A 22,276-nucleotide genomic window follows, 5' to 3' on the forward strand; every position below is an offset into this window, starting at 1 on the left:
GAGGGTTTTGTGTGGGGAGAAGGGTGCAACAATGAATGAATGGAATCCCAAAATCTCTGTAGATGTTCACTGAAATGAAAAATAAACAACCTAAAAAAAAAAAAGAAAGAAAGAAATTCTCTTTACATGACATCACTCAAATACAGCTATTTGTGATGACCTATTCATAACTTACTGTGATGCTTCCATGGCCATCTCAAGGAGCTGTGGTAGCACAGCCCATAGAGTTGGATGCTAATCCATGTAGCTTTTTAGGAGAATCAGGGGCAATCGCCTTCCGCATAATTTAATGTCTTGGAAAATTTGCTGGGAGATCAGCTATGAGTCAATTCTAACGCAACAGCAATGAATATGGCCATTTTTAATTTTTATTATGATTTATGTCAAACTTAAAAAGCAGAATAGTTTTTCATTCAACTATTCATAAACACTTTTATAATAATATCAAATTACAATACCCACTTTATAACCACTTTTAAAAAAGGAAGATGGTTGAATCCTCTTCTCATTTTGTAGTATAAAATTGTTTGTTTTATACTGACATCAAGTGGCAAAGTGGAGTAATGCAGTTTATTGCTTTGTTCTGCTCTGAAAAATTTAAAAGCGATTTTTATGAAACTGACTCAACGGCAAAAAAATACTAGGATGGATAAAGTGACTTTCCGAGGCCTAAGCATCCCACTAACGTTCAAGTGCTTCAAAAGTAATTCTAAAGGAAGCACTGAAAAAATATCATAGCTTGGATCAAAGGAACCTCAGTCTTTATATTTTTCCCACTACGATTTTAACAAAATTTTACAAAATAATTTGGTTTTCAGTCATTCACGTTGCACATTTTCCTATCCTCCCCCTTCCTTCCCCACCCTAATTCATTCTGTAATGCACCTCTTGTTCCAGAGTGTTAAGTGTAATAAATACTATGCTTAATCATACATCCTTTTCAGTCCTTCCCCTCAACTGTTACAGTGCAATCCTTCCCCTCATCTGTCCTATCCATTCTTTTCCTGCTCTCCCCACATCCTTCCCTGGGTCAAATCTTATTTTATAACAGTGGTCTTACTTCAGTATTTGTCCTTTGTGACTAAGATATTTCTTTCAGCATAGTGCCTTTCAGACTCACCCAGGTTATATAGTGTTCTACAAGTTCATTGTTTTTCATTGTCATGTAATATTCCATTGTGTGGATGTGCCACAGTTTCTGTCACTCATTAGCTATAATACTCTGAACAAGATAGTAAGTATTGCCTCACTTTGCTTTTCCATACAATGTGACAAATCTCAAAGTATAAGAGTGTGTACTGAAGTACTTACATGTAAAATGAACAAAACAACACCAAGAGCACAGTAAGTGCTTAATAAACATTGGCTTCCAGATTAAGAGTCCCCTATTAAAACATAAATATGAAAGGAAGGGCTAACACCCCAATTCAACCTACGGAAGTCTGCTCTTCAAAAATCTGAAAAAGAAAGAATATTCAAGAAGAGAAAGCAAAATATGTTCTGGTTTAGATGTACTAACAATAAAGCAGTGGGAAATCAAAAATGATCTTTTTCTTGCTTATTGATAATTCCATTTAGGATGTACATAAATTTGGGATGTCTACAAATTTAATCACTTGAACTACATGCACTGCCAATTCAATTACTCAATTTGTTTTTCCAATACACTGACAGGAAAAAAATCCAAATAAAATGTCTTGCCATTAGAACTTTAACTTCCCATGTAAGTTTTAATAACTTTACTAATTTACATATATTTTAATAGCAATTCAACCACGTTTGTAAATTTATTCTTATTCTAAAAATCCTTTTTATAAATATCTTCTTAATATCTAATACTCAAAATGCAAGTGGTTCTAATCCACAAGCTGCTCCAAAGGAGAAAGCTGGGCAATCTCCTGTGCAATACACAGCCTGAGGGTCAGCTCTCTGTTAGTTCCAACTTGATGGCAACAAGGTTTCTTGAGAGTTTTTTCATTCTAAACTACACAAACTGAAAATTCTTCTAAAACACAAACTGGCAGAAACTCAAGTCACATAAAATAACCATTCCCAATTTAAAAACCTGATACATAGCATAGTGCTTAATGTATCAGGCTGTTAACGGAAAAGCAGGCAGTTCAACCACACCACGCAGTGCACAGGGCAATCTCATCAAGATTTACAATTTCAGAACCTTACAGTGAGTCAGGTCTGACTCTGTGGTTTTGGAATGACTCAATATCTCAACTTTTAACTTAGGGAGTAACACCACGTCCTTCACTCTTCCCAGAGTAATTCCAACAAAGGAAGCTAGATGTTCCTCATCTAAGTTTCCATTTCTTTCCTATCCTCTCAAAAAGCTCCAACCATCCCTAGCACACAGCAAAGTTAAACAATGGGCCAGGTAACTTGGAAGGGAATGAATGGCTTTAAATTAATCTTTTGTCTCTACAGAAATGCAGGAGCAAATGCCCCAAAAAAGTGTTCTGGGCAGCTTCAGCCCTACATAAAGCCTTGAGTAACACAGAGCAGGCAACAAGTGTTGGTACTATCAAGCAGTATCACTGTTTTCCACTTGACTGACTTACTACTAAACACAAAACACTTTATGATGTTTATAACTGAAAACAGTTAACACTGAGATTATCAATTCCAGTTGCATGGCTCAATTATGATTCTTGCTCTGATGCCCAGATCTGCGATAAAGTCCTCTTGGGGGGGGGGGGGGTAGAAGGAGGAGTAATTTTTCACATCTACCAATATAAAAGAAAAAAATCATCACAAATCACAAATCACAGATCACAAATAGACACTTTTGCAACATAATTAACCTAACAAGAGGCAACACATCAAATCCATGGACTTAAATTTTTAAAAATTCTAGTTGTGTATGGTTTAAAGTGAGTTATAGTCAGAGTGTTAGGCCAGTGAGTTAAGAGGGAATATACTTACATCACTTGAAGAGACTGTTCCTGTTTCAACAGCGACACTGCTACCACGAAGTTTCTATTATGAAATAAATAACTTTTACTTAGTTTTGTTTTTAATTCTATCTAATTTATCAGTTTAGGAAAGGGAGCCAAGATAATTTATATTTTTCTAACTCTACCTAATACAATTTATCATCAATTAATAAACATCATGAAGATGATGTTAAATGTTTTAAATATCATATTCTTCCAGGTAATATCTTAACCAGTAAATTACTAAAAATTAAATATTAGAACTAAATATAGCTCCATCTAGATTTCATAAGTGGAGTGGGTGCAAAGTGCCAAGTGTCAGGATTTGCTTACTTAATTTTTTTTTACAAGACTAATATTTTATGCTGATCTATATTTAGTGATCTATACAGCTATATCCTGGGGTAAAACTTTTGAAATAAATACTCAGAGATGGGAAGATATTCTATAGGATTCAAATTAAGCTACTCAAGTTACAATGACAATCAAAAATTTTAAACATTAGACAGAAATTATCAAGCAAAACTAAGGTAAAAACTCACTCAGAGGTTAAAAGTGTAAGAAGAAAGTGGTAATTTCTCACAGAAAATTGTTATTTGTTTTATTCAATAAGGATTCTCTGTTGGGTAACAGCCACTGGCCTTCTTAACACACAAATCCTCTAAACTACCAAAATGTCTTCTTAAATGTCACTAAAAATTTATAAAACATAACAGTCAAACTTTAAGCTAACTTGTACTTTCAGAAATTTATTTCTATTAGAAACCTTAAATTATGGTCCTTTTGTGGGGTGGGTGGGGAATACATGTATTAGAGAAAAAGGGAACTTCCAAGCACAGCACTACCATGGAATATTTGAGCAAAGCAGTAAATCCAAGTAATTTTATCTTGATTCTGTTTAAATAAGAAGTCTGCATTTACTAATCCTAGTGAAATGCTCTAGAAGAGGCAGTGCTATCTAGAGCAAGCAGAAGCAATAGCCAGGTTCTGTGAATGCAAAGCCAGAACTGCCAGACAAGCCACCCGGTAGTAGACGTGGCAAAGCAGAAATACTACATCAAACTCACACAGGCAAAGATGTAGCAATCAAAGAAGAGATGAGAAATACAGAGAAAGCATCTTCAAGAGTAATTATCTAAGACTAAGAAGTAAAATTATCTAGACACAGATAATTAGCTTTCAAGAATGGCATTAAACATATTTTCTTTAACTGTGGGGCATAGTTAACATGAATTCATTACTAGAACATGTTAAAACATCCTAATTAATTAGGTTAGGAAAGGGTGCTAAAATGATTTCTTTTTTTTCTAATTCTATTTAATAGAGCTTATCATCAAATAATAAATAAACATCATGAGAATGATGTTAAATGTTCTAAATATCATCACATTTTTCCAGGTATCTTAATCAGTAAATTACAAACATGCAGTCATGTTAAACATGTATTCATGGTTAACAGTATTCATTCGGAGAGTGCCAAATTATCTTTGAGGCACAATATAAATGCTATTCCTATGAGGAAAAATTTAGTTAGGCCACTCTATAGGATAATGTCAAAATACTGTTATCTTTTTTCCTACTAATTCTCATTTTATGGATTCAGCTGCAAAAGAGCCTCACTACCAACATACCAAAATGTTAACATTAAAGCCAAATGTAGTTTGTTTAAAGGTAAAATAAATTTCAAAACAGCAAAAAAAGGAGGGGGTAAGAAGGAAGGGAAGGAGGAACACCCATTTGGGCATTTTATTTCCAACAATATACAAACTTTAAAAGTTCATTTCACCCACCTATTTTCCATGTTCTAAATTTGTTTTTTAAATTCTTTATAAGTTCAATAAAATCTACCAACATGTAACTCTTTTTAAAATAATTTTTTAAAAGGCAAAAAAAGTGTATAAAAGCAAATGTTACAGACATGAAAAAACATGTATCTAATTTTGTTCAAAGCTCAAGTGGTCTAGTGAATAAAGAGTTTTACTGCCCACCAAAAGCTAGGAGGTTTGAATCCACCAGCTTCTCTGCAGGATCAAGATGGGCAATCTCTTCCTTTGTGATTTAGTTTCCAAAAACCTGCTGGAGGATCAGCTCAGTTGGTTCTGACTCAACGGCAATGAGTTTTGAATTTTGTTCAAGACTCTCTAAATCTTCTATCCCAAAAGAAATAAAAAGCAATAAGCCAAACTCAACACCACCAAAAATCCTGCTAAAAAAATTTAAAAGGAGGTCAATGACTAAAACTAAAATAAAACTAAGAAAGCAAACTGCCATGGTGTCTCCCTAATGCCTGAAATTAAAATCTTCTGAAATAATAAAGCCACCTAAAATCTAAATTAGGGCTTTCTTGTGGCACAGTGGTAAGGAGTTGTATTGCCAACCCAAAGGCACACAATTTGAATCTACTGTATGTTCCATGGATGAAAGAAGGGCAATCTCCTCCTATGTGATTTACAAACTCCGAAAACCCACTGGAGGGTCAGCTATGAGTTATTTCTGACTTAATGGAATGCAACAACAACAAAATATAAATTACAACTTTGCAAAACTGTTATTTCATATAAAAATTTCTATATTCTAAGGCTAACAACACAATGACTACCAACATTCTTTCTCTTGACCTTCTGCCTCCATCACACCCAGTGCCCCCATATCCACATCAAAATCTCAACCTTACCCAGAATGCTCCTCTCCACCATCCTTACCCAACTCCTTTCCTGAGGTTGATTTCTACCAGGTCTCCCATAAAACTCGAGATACTAAACAAGAAATAAGAGACACAACTACATTTTCAAGAAGTGTACTCTCTTCTGTCTCAGTCTAGAGAAGAATGAGGACAAACACAAAAAAGTTGCCATTTTAACATTCATTAAAAAATAACCAAGCTCTTCTCCAGCATCACAACTCAAAGGCATAGATTCTTTTTCTGTCATTGTGGAGTTTATTGTTCAAAATGGCTTTCCTTGTCATTGACTTTTACTTTGCCATGTGAATGGGAGGGAATATATGAATAGGACATGTTAGCCTAGCAGCAAAGAGATTGACTAGCTCGCCATTAAATTGAGTGGACCCAGTAGCAGAATGAGAGGAATCTCACCACCAGAGAAGAGCAATCAAGAGAATACAATTTGTGGCTTAGGACCAGAGCAACAGCCATAGCAGCTGAAGCAAAGGACCACAGACTCAACATGGGATGCAGCTGACCTTGACACTGCTACCCTCCACAGAAATAGAGCTAAGAGCTTTTGCTCAAATTTGTTGAACAACTGGAGGACTGGGGGGGGGGGGGGGGGGGGGGGGGGGCGGGGAATGTATAGAGCCATAATTGTTGGCAGAACAGAGAACTTTGTAACACTGGCCTAGAGAAATGAGGCTTATGCCTGAGGTGCCTCCAAGCACATTTTGGAAGCTGTTCTGACTGACTGTATACTAACCTGGATTATAAGCTCTTGTTTTTGTTAAGTGCCAGTGAGTCAAGCACAACTCATAGCGACCCTATGAACAAAAGATCTAAACTCAGTAGAGCTTTAGGGGCCCTAAAGCATCAAAGACCAATAAGCTTATTTTCTTTTCCCTTCCATCTCTTAAGTGGTTAATCTCAAAATGCTACTGTCAAGTCACTGAGTATTTATCCCTAGGAGGAACAGTTATTTTACACTGGACTGGGCAGCTCTGTGTAAGTCTAGAACTGTTCTTGACCACGACAAGTGAACTAACTGACTCTAGAGCAGCAGAGTACTCAAACTCCCCTGATGACACTCCGAGCCACAAAGTTCACTGGTCTAACTGGATAAACAACCTGGCCTGGTTATATGACCACAAAGGATAACTGATCTTACTAGAAACCTCTAAAAGCTCTTCCATAATCAAAATTTCTCACACCAATCCTGGTTTTCCATGATCCTGAGGCTGGCACAGGGAGCCATGGCTGGAATTTTCTCATCCCAATCATGCCTGTGTAATTTTCCCTGGCAGTTTTTTTGATTCATTAAAAGCCTTACGGTAGTGTGTGCGTTGCAGGTTTGAGTCCTTTTCATTGATCCAATCTGTGAAAGTATGACAGCCACCTAGAAGGAAGACACTCCCCACCCAACAGAGAGCCAGATGAGAAGTCCCTCAGGGTAGAAAAGACAGTGCAGTTTGAAGTGAATCCAGTCAACATGAAGAAAAAAGCACATCACCACATTTAAAAGAAGCTTAGTTTATCGAGGTCAAAATGACATAAGTTTAAGTTTTTAAAAGGTAACATATTTACTATAAAGAGCATACAAGAACATGGATGTTATATTCCTTTTAAAGACACTAAAAAAACCCTTTTCTTTTACCTGTGAACTCAGCTGTGTTTTTATCCAGTTGAAATAGTAATTTAAGTCACTTCCTTCCATCAGTTCTTTTCCCCATGCTGCTAATTTGGCAATAATTCTTGCTGCCTAAAAACAAAGAGAAAATTCACTTGGAGATTCAAACATCATATAACATGCTTCAAAAAAACAAGACTCAGAATCATTTTGCTACATAATTTTTAGTACTTTTGATTGCTCCAAAAGAAATAATTTTTTCCATTTGAAGAATACATTTGAAATATATATACATGTTGTTACTGTGAGCCATCATCAAGTGAATTCCAACTTACAGAAACTACCAAAACAGAAGGAAATGCTGACAAGACCTAGGCCATGCTTACAAGCAGTACTGATTGAACCTGTATTGCTGCCACTGTGTCAACGCACCACCTAGAGGGTCTTCCCTTTCATCATCTCTAATTTAATAAGTATAATGTCCTCATCAGAAAATGACTTCATAGCATATCTAAAACACACAAAATAAACTTACCCCATTTCATTCTTTAAAACAGCACTCTGGATGTACTTCTAAGACATACTGGTTTGTTCTCCTAGCAAGCCATGATATATTTCCTATTCTTTGTCAACATCACATTTCAAAGGCATCACTTCTCCCTCAGTCCTCTTTACTCATTGTCCAGCTTTCCATGAGGCAACTAAAATACCATGACTTGGATCAGGCTCACCTTAACCCTCAAAGTGATACCTTTCCTTTCTAACACTTTTAAGAGGTCTTTTGCAGAAAACCTGCCCAATGCAATACAGAATTTTATTTCTTCACTACTGCTTTCATGAGTATTTATTGTGAGTCCAAGTAAGAGAATTCTTTATTGATTATTTCCCTTTTTTTTTTTTTTTTTTGGTCCATTTATCATCATATGACTTTTTGGTCAAGTGGTGAGGATTTCTGTTTTTTCTGTGGTGAGGAGTAAGCTATAATAAAGGTCAATGTCATTTTTATTTTTAGGTGCCAATAAGCTAACCACAACTCAGAGCTGTCGCATGAACAAGAGATATCAACCACATCTTATCGTGCATCAACTCAAATCTTTGTCATGCACAAGACCATTATGGTCACCAATGTATCCTGTTGATAGTCTTCTCTTTCATTCCCTTTCCCAGTGTGATGTCTCTCTCCAAGGATATGCACAAAATAAGAGGAAAGAAATTCCAGCACCCTTACCCCTAAGAAGCACACTTCCTTAAAGTCAGATCTGTTTGTTCTTTTCACAATCCATGGAATTTTTAATACTGTTCACCAACTCCGTAATTCAAAGGCATGGATGGATTCTTCTTCAGTCTTCCTTATTCACTGTCCAATTTTCAAATGCATAGGAAGCAAATGAAAGTACTATGGCCTGGAACATGTGCACCTTGGTCTTTAAATTGACATCTTGTTCTTGAGAGACATCCTTTATAGCAGATTTCCCAATGATACGCATCTTTTGATTACCTGACTGCTGTTGTTACCGATGCTGATTGTGGATCTAAGTAATATTAAACCAATGACAACTTAAATCTTTATTCCATCTATCTTAATTCTACCTACTGATCCAGTGGTGAGTATGCTTGCTTTCTTGATATTGAAATGTAATCCACATTGAAGGCTGTAGTCTTTGATCTTCTGCTATAAGCACTTCAAGTCTTCTTTACTTTCTGCTAACAAGATTGTGTTATCTGCATAATGCATGTTGTTGAGTCTTCCACCAATCCTGATGCCGTATTTCTTCACAAAGTCCAGCTTGTGGAATTATTTGCTCAGCATACAGACTGAATTAGTATGGAGAAAAGACGCACACAACTCTGACAAACATTTTTCATGACTTTAACCTATGCAGTGTTACTGCTTCTTGGTCTATGTATAGATCTCACATGACAATAATTAAATGTTCTAAGGTGTTCCCATTTTTCTCACTGTCAGTTATTAATTTGTTACAATCCACATAGTCAAATGCATTTGCATAATCAATAAAACACAAGTAAACATCTTCCCGGTGCTCTCACCTTTCAGCCAACAGTAATGATAGACCTCATGCCACACTCCGTTTGAATTTGGCTTGAATTACTGGCAATTTCCTATAAATGTACTGTTCCAGCCATTTTTTTCATAATCGTCAATAAGATTTTGCTTTCATGTGATATCAGTGATGTTGCTGTTGTGTTGTTAAGTGCCACTGAGTCATAGACCACTCATAGCAACCCTAAGAACGAAAGATCTGACCACTGTTCATGTTCGATCATATCTACATTCTCGATAAGTTTTGGGGAAATGAGAACAAGTATCAATCTCATCCAATCAACTGGCCAGGTAGCTGTCTTCCAAACTTTCTAGTACAGACTGGTGGACACATCCAGGGTTCTATGAAATCTCTGCAATCGATTCATAACCATAACCTCACTCCTTCTAAGTCTCTTGAGTACTCATCTCTACCTCTGCTTAATACTTTGGTCTCAGGTTGGCATTTCTCTTTTAATAAACAATTATCTTTTCTCCTCAGCATTTCCCAGCATATAAAACTAGTCATTATTGGGTGGTTGTGTTTTGGTTTTTCTTAATAAATAACAGTATAAATACTAACTCACACATAAACTGCAAGTTATAAAGAAAGTTACTATCCTAAAGCTTCTAACATCTCAGAAGTAATAAATCACAATACAGCAGAAGGCTGTGGCAGTTAACTAGTGTTTGTTCTGGTATTTGAATAAAAAGCTTAGTCAGGCTGACAGAACCCACCCACTGCCATCAAGATGATTTTGATTCAACTTGAGACCCTCCAACAAGTTTCTGAGGTAAATTTAACGGAAAGAGGATTACTCTCTCTCCCCTAGAGCAGTAAGTGGGTTCAAACTGCTGATCTTTCCGTTACCAGTCCTATACTTAACCTACTATTCCACCTGGACAGAGACACATGCTTGAGGTGAGTGTGGATAACAATGGAATACTAGCATCTACCTGGACTTTACAATGTAGAGGGGCAACAGGGACACCTGTACTCACTCCCTAATTTGTGACACACTGATGTTTTAATGGGCTCAGCTAATGAATTGACAGAATTCACTATCTTGTTTAGCTGACCTTATTTCACTTCATAAACTAGTGACTCAAAAATTACAAGAACTGAAATTGTATCTACAATAAAAATGCAAGTAAAAATAAAAAGTCAGGAAATCTGTTATTCCTACTTGCATAAATTCTTCATGAGCATATTATAGGGCAAACCAATTTGACCTAATAAATTTGAAAGATCAGTCAAAAATAATTGAAATTATCAAGAAAATAAGGCACGGATTTGGTAGAATAATAATTATGAGGCAGAAAGGTAAAATCATTGCTTGGAGGATGGTTTTCTGTTAAGTGTGACAAAAACCTCTGGGAAAAGATAATGATAATGAATGCAAAACATGAATATAATTAATGTCACTGAATCATCCATAAATTTTTTTTTCCTCACTTCAGTTGACTTCTAATCTGGGTTCTATCTCTACTACTATAACGACCGATGTTCCTCTACTGTTCATAAGGTTTTCAGAAGCCTGTTATTTAGGAAATTGATGGCCAATAATCCTAGTCTGTCTTAATCTGTGAGCTCTACTAAAACCTGCTCACCACGAGAGGGGCTATTCCTTAGAGAGAGACATGATGTTCAGAAAGATAGAGGGTCAACAAAGGAGAGGAAGACCCTTAACAAAGTGAACTGACACAGTGACTACTACAATGGGCTTTAATTTGTCAGGAAGTGTGAGGATGGCACAGGACAACACAAGGTTCAGGTGTGTTATTCATAGGCTTGCTATGGGTCATTCTAGACTTGATGGCACCTAACAACAACATTTATAAATATTCTGAAATATAAGTATTTTCATATACATTTGAGAAATGATGATAGTTATAGAAAGGCTTCAGGTCTTTTGTTCATACGATCACTATGAGTCATGCTCAACTCTATGGTAATCAACAACAACAGTGTATTAAATATCTGATCTATACAATGTGAACATACTAATACATATATATGTATCACCACAGTGTCAGCCTAAAGTTGGCGTTTTTAGCCATTACCTTAGCCACCTCTAGTCTGCAGCTACCTCAACTGCAGACACAGGGTCTTGCAAATCATCAAACGCTGTGGGACAAGGATATGAGAGAGTGTTTCCCACACTGGGCAGCAAGACTTGACGGCAAGGTGATGGTGGTGGAGAGATTGTGGCATTGCTGTGGAGAAACTGGTAAAGTATAAGCAGAGGATCCCTGATATAAAGGCCACACTTAAAGATTTTGCTGTTCTTGTCAGATGCCTCAAGGAGAAGATGACTTATAACTGCTCTGAGGCAAACCTTGATGAATGACTGAGGAAACCAGAGGCTTATTGAATTTGTGTTGCTGAACTGAAACTGGAGCCTGGACTAATTGAGGAACTGTGCCTTAAGACTTCTAGGCTAAATTCTGGAATTGTATTGGATGATATTCTTTGCCTCCTCCATTCTCCAACTTATTTCCCTAATAAACTCCATTCTCATTACCATAACAATTGAGTCTACATCAAATACACTAACCTCTTGCTGCTGCTGTGACTCTAGAGGCACCATGGAGCTGGGCTACAGGCTCTTTATCTGCTTTCTGCTCTGGGGCAGAGAGGGGCTGAGCTATTCTCACTCACTGGCCCTTTTAGAAAGACACTCATGGCCCTGCGCCCCCATGTCCTGTTCTTTAGACAATTTAAAAAAAAAAATTTAAAAAAAAATTCTAAGATATCCAAACCTAGTGCTGCCAAGTTGTTTCTGAGTCACAAAACTGTATATAAAAGCAAAACTACTTCACCGGGTTTCCATAGCTATAATCTGTGTAAGAAGATACCACCACAACTTTCTCCTATGGAATATCCAGTAGGTTTAAACTATCAACCTTTCAGTCAGCAACAAGTGCCTTAACCACTACATGATCAGGATTCACAAAAACCAACAATACATTTAAAACTACACATCAAGAAAGTGAAAGTAAGCCTTCATAATTCAAAAGAACAAAAGGTATCACTGATTTTGAAAAATTCTTCTTTAAAATAGTTACTTTTTAAATTCTCTTGTTTTCTTCCTCTCTTTGTAAATGTTTTATAATGTGAACACACTAGCACATAAACACATACAGCAAGAGAAAGATGGAGAACACAAGCAGACACATAGTCAAAAATGTCTCACCAGCAGAAGTTCTTGATGTAAAACAAAACACTGAAAGACATCTACTGAAGTGAGTGGCCTTAAAAGTTCCTACCATGTAGGCTACTTTTGACTGGAAAAAGAAAAATATTTCTACGAAGTTAATTCACCCAACCCTCTTCTCAGTCTTCAAGTTCAAAAGATTTTTCAATGTTAGCGTTTCCAAAGGCAGTCCTTCTGGCTAAATTTAAAATAACAATACACTTAAGCTATTATTAAAGTTATTCATTAAATACAATAGATGTTTCAAAGTAAATTATAGCTTCTATGTGGTGGTTAATCCTGTCATAAACAATTTAGAACTTTCTGCATGTGTGAATTTACCAAAGGCTTTTTATGCTAATTAATTCATTATCTGGTCTGTAAAGCATTTACTGTATCAGAACAATCCTATATTATCAATACATTTCTGAACATCAAGAAGGAAACACTGTTTCTAAAAATCACAATGACAGCTGTTATTCTCTGAGATATTACCAAATCATAATAAATGTCTCAGGTTTTCCTTCCCTAAATTAGAATAAAATCAATTCAACATTTACCATATGAACCGTAAAGAGATCCTGGCGATTCAGCATTGGCAGAAAGTAGGACCAGGCAGTATTCTTGCTACGTTTTGCATAGTCAAAGAAAATGCTAACACGCTGGTGATTTTCCTAAAATGAAAAGAAAAATAAGTTATCTCAGAATAAATTACACTAACAAATTTAACAATTTTGTATTGCTTCTCAACTTTTCATTTTAATTCCCACTGAAGTCGATGTGAGCCTTTCTCCCCTCCCCAATGTGTATGATTTTTCTGTTGCTACTACTATGAGATGAAAGAAGTAGGTATCTTAAAAATAAATCTATCTAATTATTCTGTTTCTTTTAAATCAGTTGAGAGAGAACAGCAAATCCAGTTCTGCAAGCTTTAGGCCTCAGTCTGCATCTCTGATCTGTCGTTCCCAGTGCTGATGTGCTGACAGAAAGTGAGCTTACTGATTTCACAGGAAAAAAAGTAAGGAGGGACAGAAACATCACAAATGAACTCTGGCTAGCAGGACAGGCAAGAAGCACTTCAAACTACTTAGGTGCAGGCAAGAGAGAGAAGGGATTAGAAAACATCAAATGTACAAGGATACTCCTAGCATATCATGATTGAAAAAATAAGAAACAGATAAATACAACAAAAACAGCATACCACACTCACTCATTCAATGCCACTGAGTCAGAATCAATTTATAGCTGACCTCCCAGTGGTTTTTCAGAAGCTGTAAATCACTTGGGAAGAGACTGTGCATCTTTCTACTGTGAAGCAGGTGATAGATTCAAACTGGCTACCTTTGAGCTGGCATCTAATGCAACTCTTAGGCACTAGGCATATCACACGAGAAGATGCATATGAGATTTGAAAAAGAATACATGCTTCCTTAAAATCATGCAAGCATCATCTCTAGCTTAAATTTTCTCTTCATATCACTAGCTGAAAAAACTTTCTGACTCATTATGAGAGCATAACCAGCTAAACAGTACTATTTGCTAAAAGCTCAATCAAACATATAAACAATAATTTTCACGCTTAAATAAAAATTTCATTCTTATGGCTATCTTCTTGAAGAACAGACTACCATCTAATTAAGTAATGAATAATTATGACAGAATATGATTGAAAACCATAATTATAGTTATGATAATGACCTTATCAAAAGACATAATAACATTCAGACAAGTTATCATTATCCCATGGCGGATTATTTCCAAAGTGAAGATGCTATCTCTCAGTGTAATTTAAATGGCAATGTATCCCACATAGAGAAAGTTCAGACAAAAATTTTATAAGATGTTTTATATAATTTAAAATTCTTCTAAGCCTTTGGTGATTTCCATACCTCATACAGACAGACAATATATGGAAGACCCCAGCTACCTTTCTACCCAGGAACCCAAGTCTCAAATTTTTAAGAGAATATAAAGAAAACCTTTCTAAGCAAAGGAACTTAACAACTGCTTTGGTATCCTTTCACACACAAAGAAAAAATTTAATCCTCAAAATCATGTACTAGAAAGTGTACATGTGAGAAAATTAAACAAATCTATAAAAAATATTCTAGTCAGAAATGGTAAGAATAAAAAAATTGTACTGAAAGCAAGGAAAAATAAAATCAATATTTTTAAATAGTACAAGGAATCAAGTGCCAAAAATGTATGCAAATTTTTTGGTGAAATAAAGTTTTATAAATAAAATCAACTGCTAAAACATTGAGTTGATAGCTGAAGATAATGACTACCTAATTCTCTCTCCACACAGCTTCCAGTGACAACACAATCAAAAAGAGGAAGAGATAAATCCCAAAAAGAGTCCCAACAAGAAAATTTAACCTAACTGTACTTCAATCACAACATAATCACTCTGAAAATAATTTGAACACAATATTCAATAAATATGCAAAACCAAGGACTAACATCATTCTCAAAGAAGAAAGACTAAAAGCATTTTCCTTGCAAACAGAGAGCAGGCAAGGATGCCCACTGTCAACACTTTGATTCAATATTGTACTGGAAGTGCTTGCTAGGGCAATACAACAAGAGAAGGAAATAAAAGTCATCCAGATGGGCAAAGAGATTGTCAAATTCTCACTATATGCAGATGATACAATAGAATAGACAGAAAATCCAGAAGACACAACAAAAAAATTGTTAGAATTAGTAGAACAATTTAGTAGAGTGGCAGGATATAAGATCAATATCCAAAAATGAGTAGCATTCCTCTACAGTAAGAAAGAGAACTCAGCGAAGGAAATCAAGAAAGCAACAAACCATTTACAATAGCCAACCACAAATTAAGATTCTTGGAAGTGAACCTAACTAGAGATACAAAAAACCTCTACAAAAAAAACTACAGAGCATTTCTGTAAGACACAATAAAAGACCTAAAGAAATGAGAAAATGTGCTGTTTATGGATAAGAAGGCTCAATATTGTGAAAGTAACAATCCAACCAAAAGCAATCTACATGTTCAATCCCAATCCAGATACCAAATTCATTTTTTAAGAAGATCAAAGGGAAATTGTCAAACTAATTTGGAGAGGCAAAAAGACTCCAAATAAGCAAAACACTTTTGAGAAACAAAAATAAGGTGAGAGGCAAACCTACTACACAGCAGTAGTAACCAAAACAGCATGGTACTGGCACAATGACAGGCACACAGACCAATGAGTCAGGATTGAGAATCACTGATATTTGACAAGGAAATCACAGCTATCAAATGCAGAAAATGACAAACTCTTCAACAAATGGTGTTGGCAAAACTGGACTTCTACCTGCAGAAAGCTAAAACAGGATCCACATCTCACATACACACAAAAATCAACTCAAGGTAGATCAGAGACCTGGGAGCAAAGCCCAAAATTATAAAGTTCGCAAGAGACAAACTTGGATCAAGCTTAGAAGCCCTAGTCCACAGTATAAAGAGACTGCCAAATACAGCCAGAAATGCACAATCTGAAGAGGATAAAATTGATGAATGGGACCTAGTTAAGATTAAATCCCTCTGCATGTCAAAACATTTTCCAACAGAGTGAAAAAAAAAAACCTACCGACTGGAAACAAACATTTGATAATACCATCTCAGACAAGAGTCTCATAACAGAAGTTTACAGATTACTCCTGGGCCTCCACAAGAAAAAGACTGATAACCCAATTACAAAATGGGCAAAAGACAGTAAAAAAATCTTCACAGAAGAAATCTGTATGGCAAACAGACACATAAAGAAATGCTCAAAATCACTAGCAAAAAGAGAGATGCAAATCAAAACCACAATGAGATACCATCTCACTCCAGTAACAGTGGGAAAGTTCAATCAGACAGCAAGTAATAAATGTTGGAGAGAATGTGGCGAGATAGTAACTCTTACACATTATTGGTGGGAACTTATATGGTACAATCATTCTGAAAGGCAGTTTGGAGCTTACTCAAAAATCTGAACATAGAAATTCCTTGTAACCCAGCTATTCTACTGCTTGGAATATACCCCAAGAAAATGAGAACTGAGGCACAAATGGAGACTTGTACACCAATGTTAATAGCTGCACTATTCACCATAGCAAGAACATGGAAACAGCCCACAAGTCCAACCACAATCAAGTGGACTGATAAATTATGGTACTCACAATGGAATACTATGCAACATGCAGGAGCATGTTTTTTTTGTAAATTACATGATTTTGTAAATTACTACCTAACTTGGGAGGGACTGAAGAGCATTATGTTGAGTAAACTGATAGTCCTACAAGGACAGAACTATTATTGTAGAATGAGTATAAGGATCCAAGAGCATGTTGAGTGAACTGATAGTCCCACAAGGACAGAACTATTATTGTAGAATGAGTATATGGATCCAAGAGCGGGGAGAGGGTGGAATCAGAGGAATGAGGATGTGCAGGGGGATGGGAGGATTAATCATGGGGTTGTACAAATTGATAGGAGGTGGAAATTGAAAGGGTTTGGTCTGGAAAACAGTATATTTGAATTTTGTAAATAAACTAGTATATTAAGAAAAAGAAACTAAGCAAAAGGCTCATTTTCAAAGTAGTATATGTTAATATAAATCAATAATAAAAATATTAATAAAAATAATTTTTAAAATATTAAGTTAATACTAAAAACTACTCTTATGCATTATTGTTGTTGTGTCTGTTATTGTTGTTGTTGTTGTGTTGTTATGGGCCGTTGGGTCGCTTGCGACTCATAGGGACCCTATGTACAACAGCCCTAAACTCTGCTCTTTCCTGTGCCAATCACACTGTCTCCAACACACCCATCCCAATTATCCCAGTCACTGAATCAATCCACCTCATAGAGGGCCTTCCCCTCCTGTGCTGTCCCTCCACCCTCCCAAGAATGATGTCCCCCTCCAAGAACTGGTGCCTCCTTACAACATGTCCAAAGAATGTCAGATGAAGCCTCAGAATCCTTGCCTCCAAGGAGCAGCCTGGTTTAACCCTCTGAAGGATTAATCTGTTTGTTTTCTTGGCAGTCCATGGTACACTCATTACTCTCCTCCAGCACCAAAGCTCAAAGGCAACAATTCTCCTTCTATCCTCCCTAGTCACAGTCCAACTCTCTGATGCATAACAAGTGATTGCAAAGACCATGGCTTGTATCAGACACACCTTAGTCTCCAGAGAGACACCATTGCTCTTATAAAGGGGGAAAATTCAAATAAATATATTGAGGATAACAAGAACCAGATATCTCACTTCAGAAAAAGGAGTTACAAATATGGAAAAGAAGACATTAGTAGTACACAGCTAAAAATCATAGTTTTTAAAATTTACACACTTTGATGTTGTAATATTAAGGGCCTCACATTCAAAATGGCTTTCCTAGCTAATGAATTTTATTTTACCATGTGAATGGGCAGAAATATGGAAACAGGACATGTTAGTCTATCCACAAGGGATCAGCTAGTCTCACCATTAAATTGAGCAGACCCAGCAGCAGCAGGAGAAACCTTACTGCGAGCAGAGTAGCAGCAGCAAGAGAATGTGCATTCTTCAGGACCAGAGAGAGGCTCTTGCAACCATCCAAACTAGGGCCTACGGGAGCCACAGACACAGCAGCCACAGTGGAGAACCAGAGACCTGACATGAGACTGAGTGGACCTTGGGACTGTTACACCACTGGACTAGAGCTAAAAACCTTTTCCCTAAGTTTGTTGCAAGACTGTGGGGAGGAGAGCCAATATTGGTGGGACTGAGAACTTTGTAACACTGACCTAAAGCTGCAAGGCTCAAGGCTGAGTTGCCTGTGAGCACATTTCAGAAGCTGTCCTGACTGTATTCTGATACTAACCTGGATTATAACTTTTTTTTTGGAGGGGGGGATTATAAACTTTTAACTTTCCCAGTTTAGTTCTGGGTGGTCTGGAGCTACCACATCAGATTTCGGACCCAATTAAGATTAAACTCAGAAAGATGTACAGGAGTGTGGGGGACACATCTGATCTCACAGGAATTGATTCTGTGTTGTTGATGCAGTTGATGGGGACAATTCCCCTTTATGAAGTTGATAAAGCTGAGATATGGCCATCCCCATGTGGCCTTTGCTCATTTTACCCATGCGTACAAAAACAGAGGAGATAGATGTGTGTGTGTGTGTGTGTGTATACATATATATATATGTATATGTATACACACACACATATAAATAACTAAAGCCAAGTTCTTCATGCCAAATCATGCTGACATGGTTACAGTCCCATACAATACCAATGCACTGCTGTTGTTAGCTATCACTGAATTTCTTGACTCATAGAGATCCCATGTGTCAGACTCTAACTGCTTCCACAAAGTTTTATTGGTTGTAGTTCATATGGAAGTAGATCACAGGTCTTTCTCCTGCAGAGCCACTGAGCCAGTATGAAGATCAACCTTTCAAGTGCTTAATGATTTGTGCCACCAAGGCCCCTTACCCAAGGTCTGATACTGTTCAATTATCTTAATTCTACTGTTTTAAATGAAATGGTGCTTAGTGGGACCAAGGTCATCCTCAACAAGTCTGCATCAGTCTATGCTTAATACTGAACCTTCACCCACACTATATAATCATTCCAAAAATCCTCAAATTCCTTGCCACTGAGTTGGAAGCAACTCACTGTTGCCGCTCCACAGGTTTCCAGGAGGCTGTAAATCATGCAGGAAGAGAGTATCCATCTTTTCCCAAACAGAGCCACTGGTGGGTTCGAACTGTTAAAAAGCACATGTGGTTGAAAAGCACAACGTCCTATGGACTAGGTGACCAGAACTCCCCTTTTGTTATGTTAATGAGGTCATAACAACCTATGTCTTAAACCTATCTATTTTTGAAAGCTCTGGTAACTTAATGGCAAGGAATTGAGCTGCCAATCCAAAGGAATGTAGTTTGGATCCACCAGCTACTCTGCAGGAGAAAGCTGGGCAATCTCTTCTATGCAATTTACTGCCTGTGGAAAAACCACAAATGGTCAGCAATGTATCGGTTCTGACTCAACGGTATACAATAATTTTTGAGGTAAAAAAAAATCACCAACAGATTAGCCACAGAGAAGCAAGCAAGAATGAAAGCAAGCCAGTAGCTTGCAAAATCACCATCAAACTCCAAGAATTTTCCCCCAAAAGGACAGAAAGACAGATTTCCCATACAATGGGCACCTCAAATCTGGACTTCCAGTCTACTAAACTCTGAGAAGCTGAATCTCTGTTGATTAAGGCCACTCAACTATGGGACTGCTGTTACAATAACACTAGGCAGATGATCATCAGTGAATGTTTCCAAAATCCCCAAGCACCTAGATTAATAATTCAAATCGCTTGAGACAAGCAGACAGGAAGCAGGTTCGGCTGCCAAAGACACTGCCTCATCAGGAACTGATCTACATATAGAAATCCTGAGATTCAATTACATTCTGGGAAAAAAACAAAACTGCAGATAAAGGGGGACTCAGCACTGAGAGGCAGTAAATCAGTAAGCACAAACTCTATAAAACCGGAAAAGTTTCAGATGATAATCAGAGTCATTGTCAAAAGAGACAATGCTTCTGGTAGACTATTTAAATATGATGATCCAAATAATTAAATACTGGTTAAAAAAAGAGAGAGAATGTTTTGAAGGCATTCAACTTTTGAACTACATTCAGACTGAACTCAAGATTTGGACAAATGGGCACTAAAATCTGCTGACTGACTGAAACAGGACTCCCATCATCTACATACACAGAAAGCCTCGTGTGACTCATCAAATAGTGCTTAATGCTCAAAAGAAAACTCTGAGACTTGCGGAGAAAATGTTAATTACTTGACATCTAGAAAAACAGCACAAAATAACCTCTACAGACATACTTCAGAGACATTACCACCACAGTTCCAAATTACTAGAACAATGCAAATTTTCACATTAAGGTGAATTATTTTTTCCTTCACAGTACACATCCAAGTTATGTTTACCTTCTACTAATGTCTGTTAATTGTACATTTTCAAAAGTTTGACATATGGCAAGAATTATCAAAATGTGACAAAAAGTAAGCACATGCTACTGGAAAACTGGCTCAACACAAGGCTGTCACACATCTTCAATTTGCAAAAGAAACAGAATAAAACCAAGAACCATAAAAGGAGGCATGCTTGTATATGAGCATTCCACCTTTAGCACTGTTACAATATGAAAATGCTCGAAATCAAGAAAAAAAATCTACTATTACATCTGTCATTGTTGTTAAGTGCCACTGAGTCAAAGAGAACTCAATAGCGACCGTATGAACAAGAGATCTGAACCCTTGCCTATCCTATCATCATCTCACACTTGAGCCCAGTGCTGCTGTTACCATATCAATCCATCTCATTGAGGGTCTCCCTCTCCTTGGCTGACCCTCCACCTTCCCTAGCACAACGTCTCTTTCCAAGGAAGATCTTCTGGTAACGTGAACAAAATAAGAAAGATGACACTTTGCCATTCATTCCTACAAAGAGTACTCTGGCTATACTTATCCAAAACATAACTGTTTGTTCTCTTGACAGTCCAGGGAATATGCTCATCTCTAATATCACAACTCAAAGGCATTGAGTCTTCCAGCTCTGAGACACACAGGTGATAACAGAAAAGACTATAATCTGAATCAGACACATTTTAGTCTTCAAACTGACATCAGTGGTCCTCACTACATTCTAGAGGGGAAAACACCTCAATGCTGTAAATTAAACACGCAGCTACTAACTGAAAAGTCAACTGTTAAACCACCAGCAGCTCTGCAGGAGATTGAACACAGCTGGCTTCCATAAAGCGTACAGTTCTGGAAACTCTAGGGGGCCATTTTACTCCATCCTAAGGGTCACTATGAGTTAGTATTGACTCAAGTGCAATAGGGTTTTGGTTTCTATTTTTCTTTTTCTTGTTGTGTACCATCAAGTTGGATTGCCCCTCCTTCTCCAGTGGAGCATCTGGTTGATTAGAACCACATGCCTTCAGGATTGCAGTGCAGCTTCTTGCCACTAGGCCACCAGAGCTGCCTTAAAAGCAATAGGGGGGTTTTTTGGTTTTGGTATGTGAAGTCTTCCTAACATGTCCCTACAGACAAGAGCCTCATAACACAAGATTACAGAATGCTACTGAGCTTGCACAAGAAAAAAACTGATAACCCAATTACAAAATGGGCAAAAGACATACAAAGAATTTTCACAGAGGAAGATATACAAATGGCAAACAGACACATAAAGAAATGCTCAAAATCACTAGCAAAAAGAGAGATGCAAATCAAAACCACAATGAGGTACCATCTCACCCAAGTAACAGTGGTAAAGTTTTACAGGACAGCAAGTAATAAATGTTGGAGAGGATGTGAAGAGATAGGAACTCTTACACATTGCTGGTAGGATTCCGTACAATGGTACAATCATTGTGAAAGGCCATTTGGCGCTTATTCAAAAAGCTGAACACAGAAATTCCATAGGACCCAGCTATTGCATGGCTTGGAATAGACCCCGAGAAAATGAGAACTGAGGCACAAACGGAGACTTGTACACCAATGTTCACAGAAGCATTATTCACCATAGCAAGAACATGGAAACAGCTCATATGTCCAACATTCACACAATGGAATACTACACAGCACACAGGAGCAATGATTTTGTAAATTATTACCTAACTTAGGAGGGACTGTAGAGCATTATGCTGAGTGAACTTGGTCATTCCTACAAGGACAAATACTGTATAAAACCATTACTGTAGAATTAGTATGACGATCTAAGGGTAATAAGGGGTGATG

At 37.0% G+C, this 22,276-nt stretch overlaps 1 protein-coding gene across 1 annotated transcript in view; it reads right to left on the reverse strand.

The window, feature by feature from the left end:
• LOC102866574 (V-type proton ATPase subunit H-like) overlaps positions 1-22,276 on the reverse strand; it is a 130,933-nt gene that overhangs the window by 91,906 nt on the left and 16,751 nt on the right. Inside the window, exons 4-6 of the mRNA XM_006900537.1 lie at positions 13,039-13,152; positions 7,268-7,372; positions 2,935-2,988 (exon numbers count right to left, since the gene is read on the reverse strand). Of these exons, the coding sequence (XP_006900599.1) occupies positions 2,935-2,988; positions 7,268-7,372; positions 13,039-13,152 (273 nt within the window). The remainder of the gene's footprint in view (positions 1-2,934; positions 2,989-7,267; positions 7,373-13,038; positions 13,153-22,276) is intronic.

This window comes from Elephantulus edwardii, unplaced genomic scaffold, assembly GCF_000299155.1.
Source record: "Elephantulus edwardii isolate Elephantulus edwardi_28Jun2011 unplaced genomic scaffold, EleEdw1.0 scaffold00287, whole genome shotgun sequence".
Taxonomy (NCBI): Eukaryota; Metazoa; Chordata; class Mammalia; order Macroscelidea; family Macroscelididae; genus Elephantulus; species Elephantulus edwardii.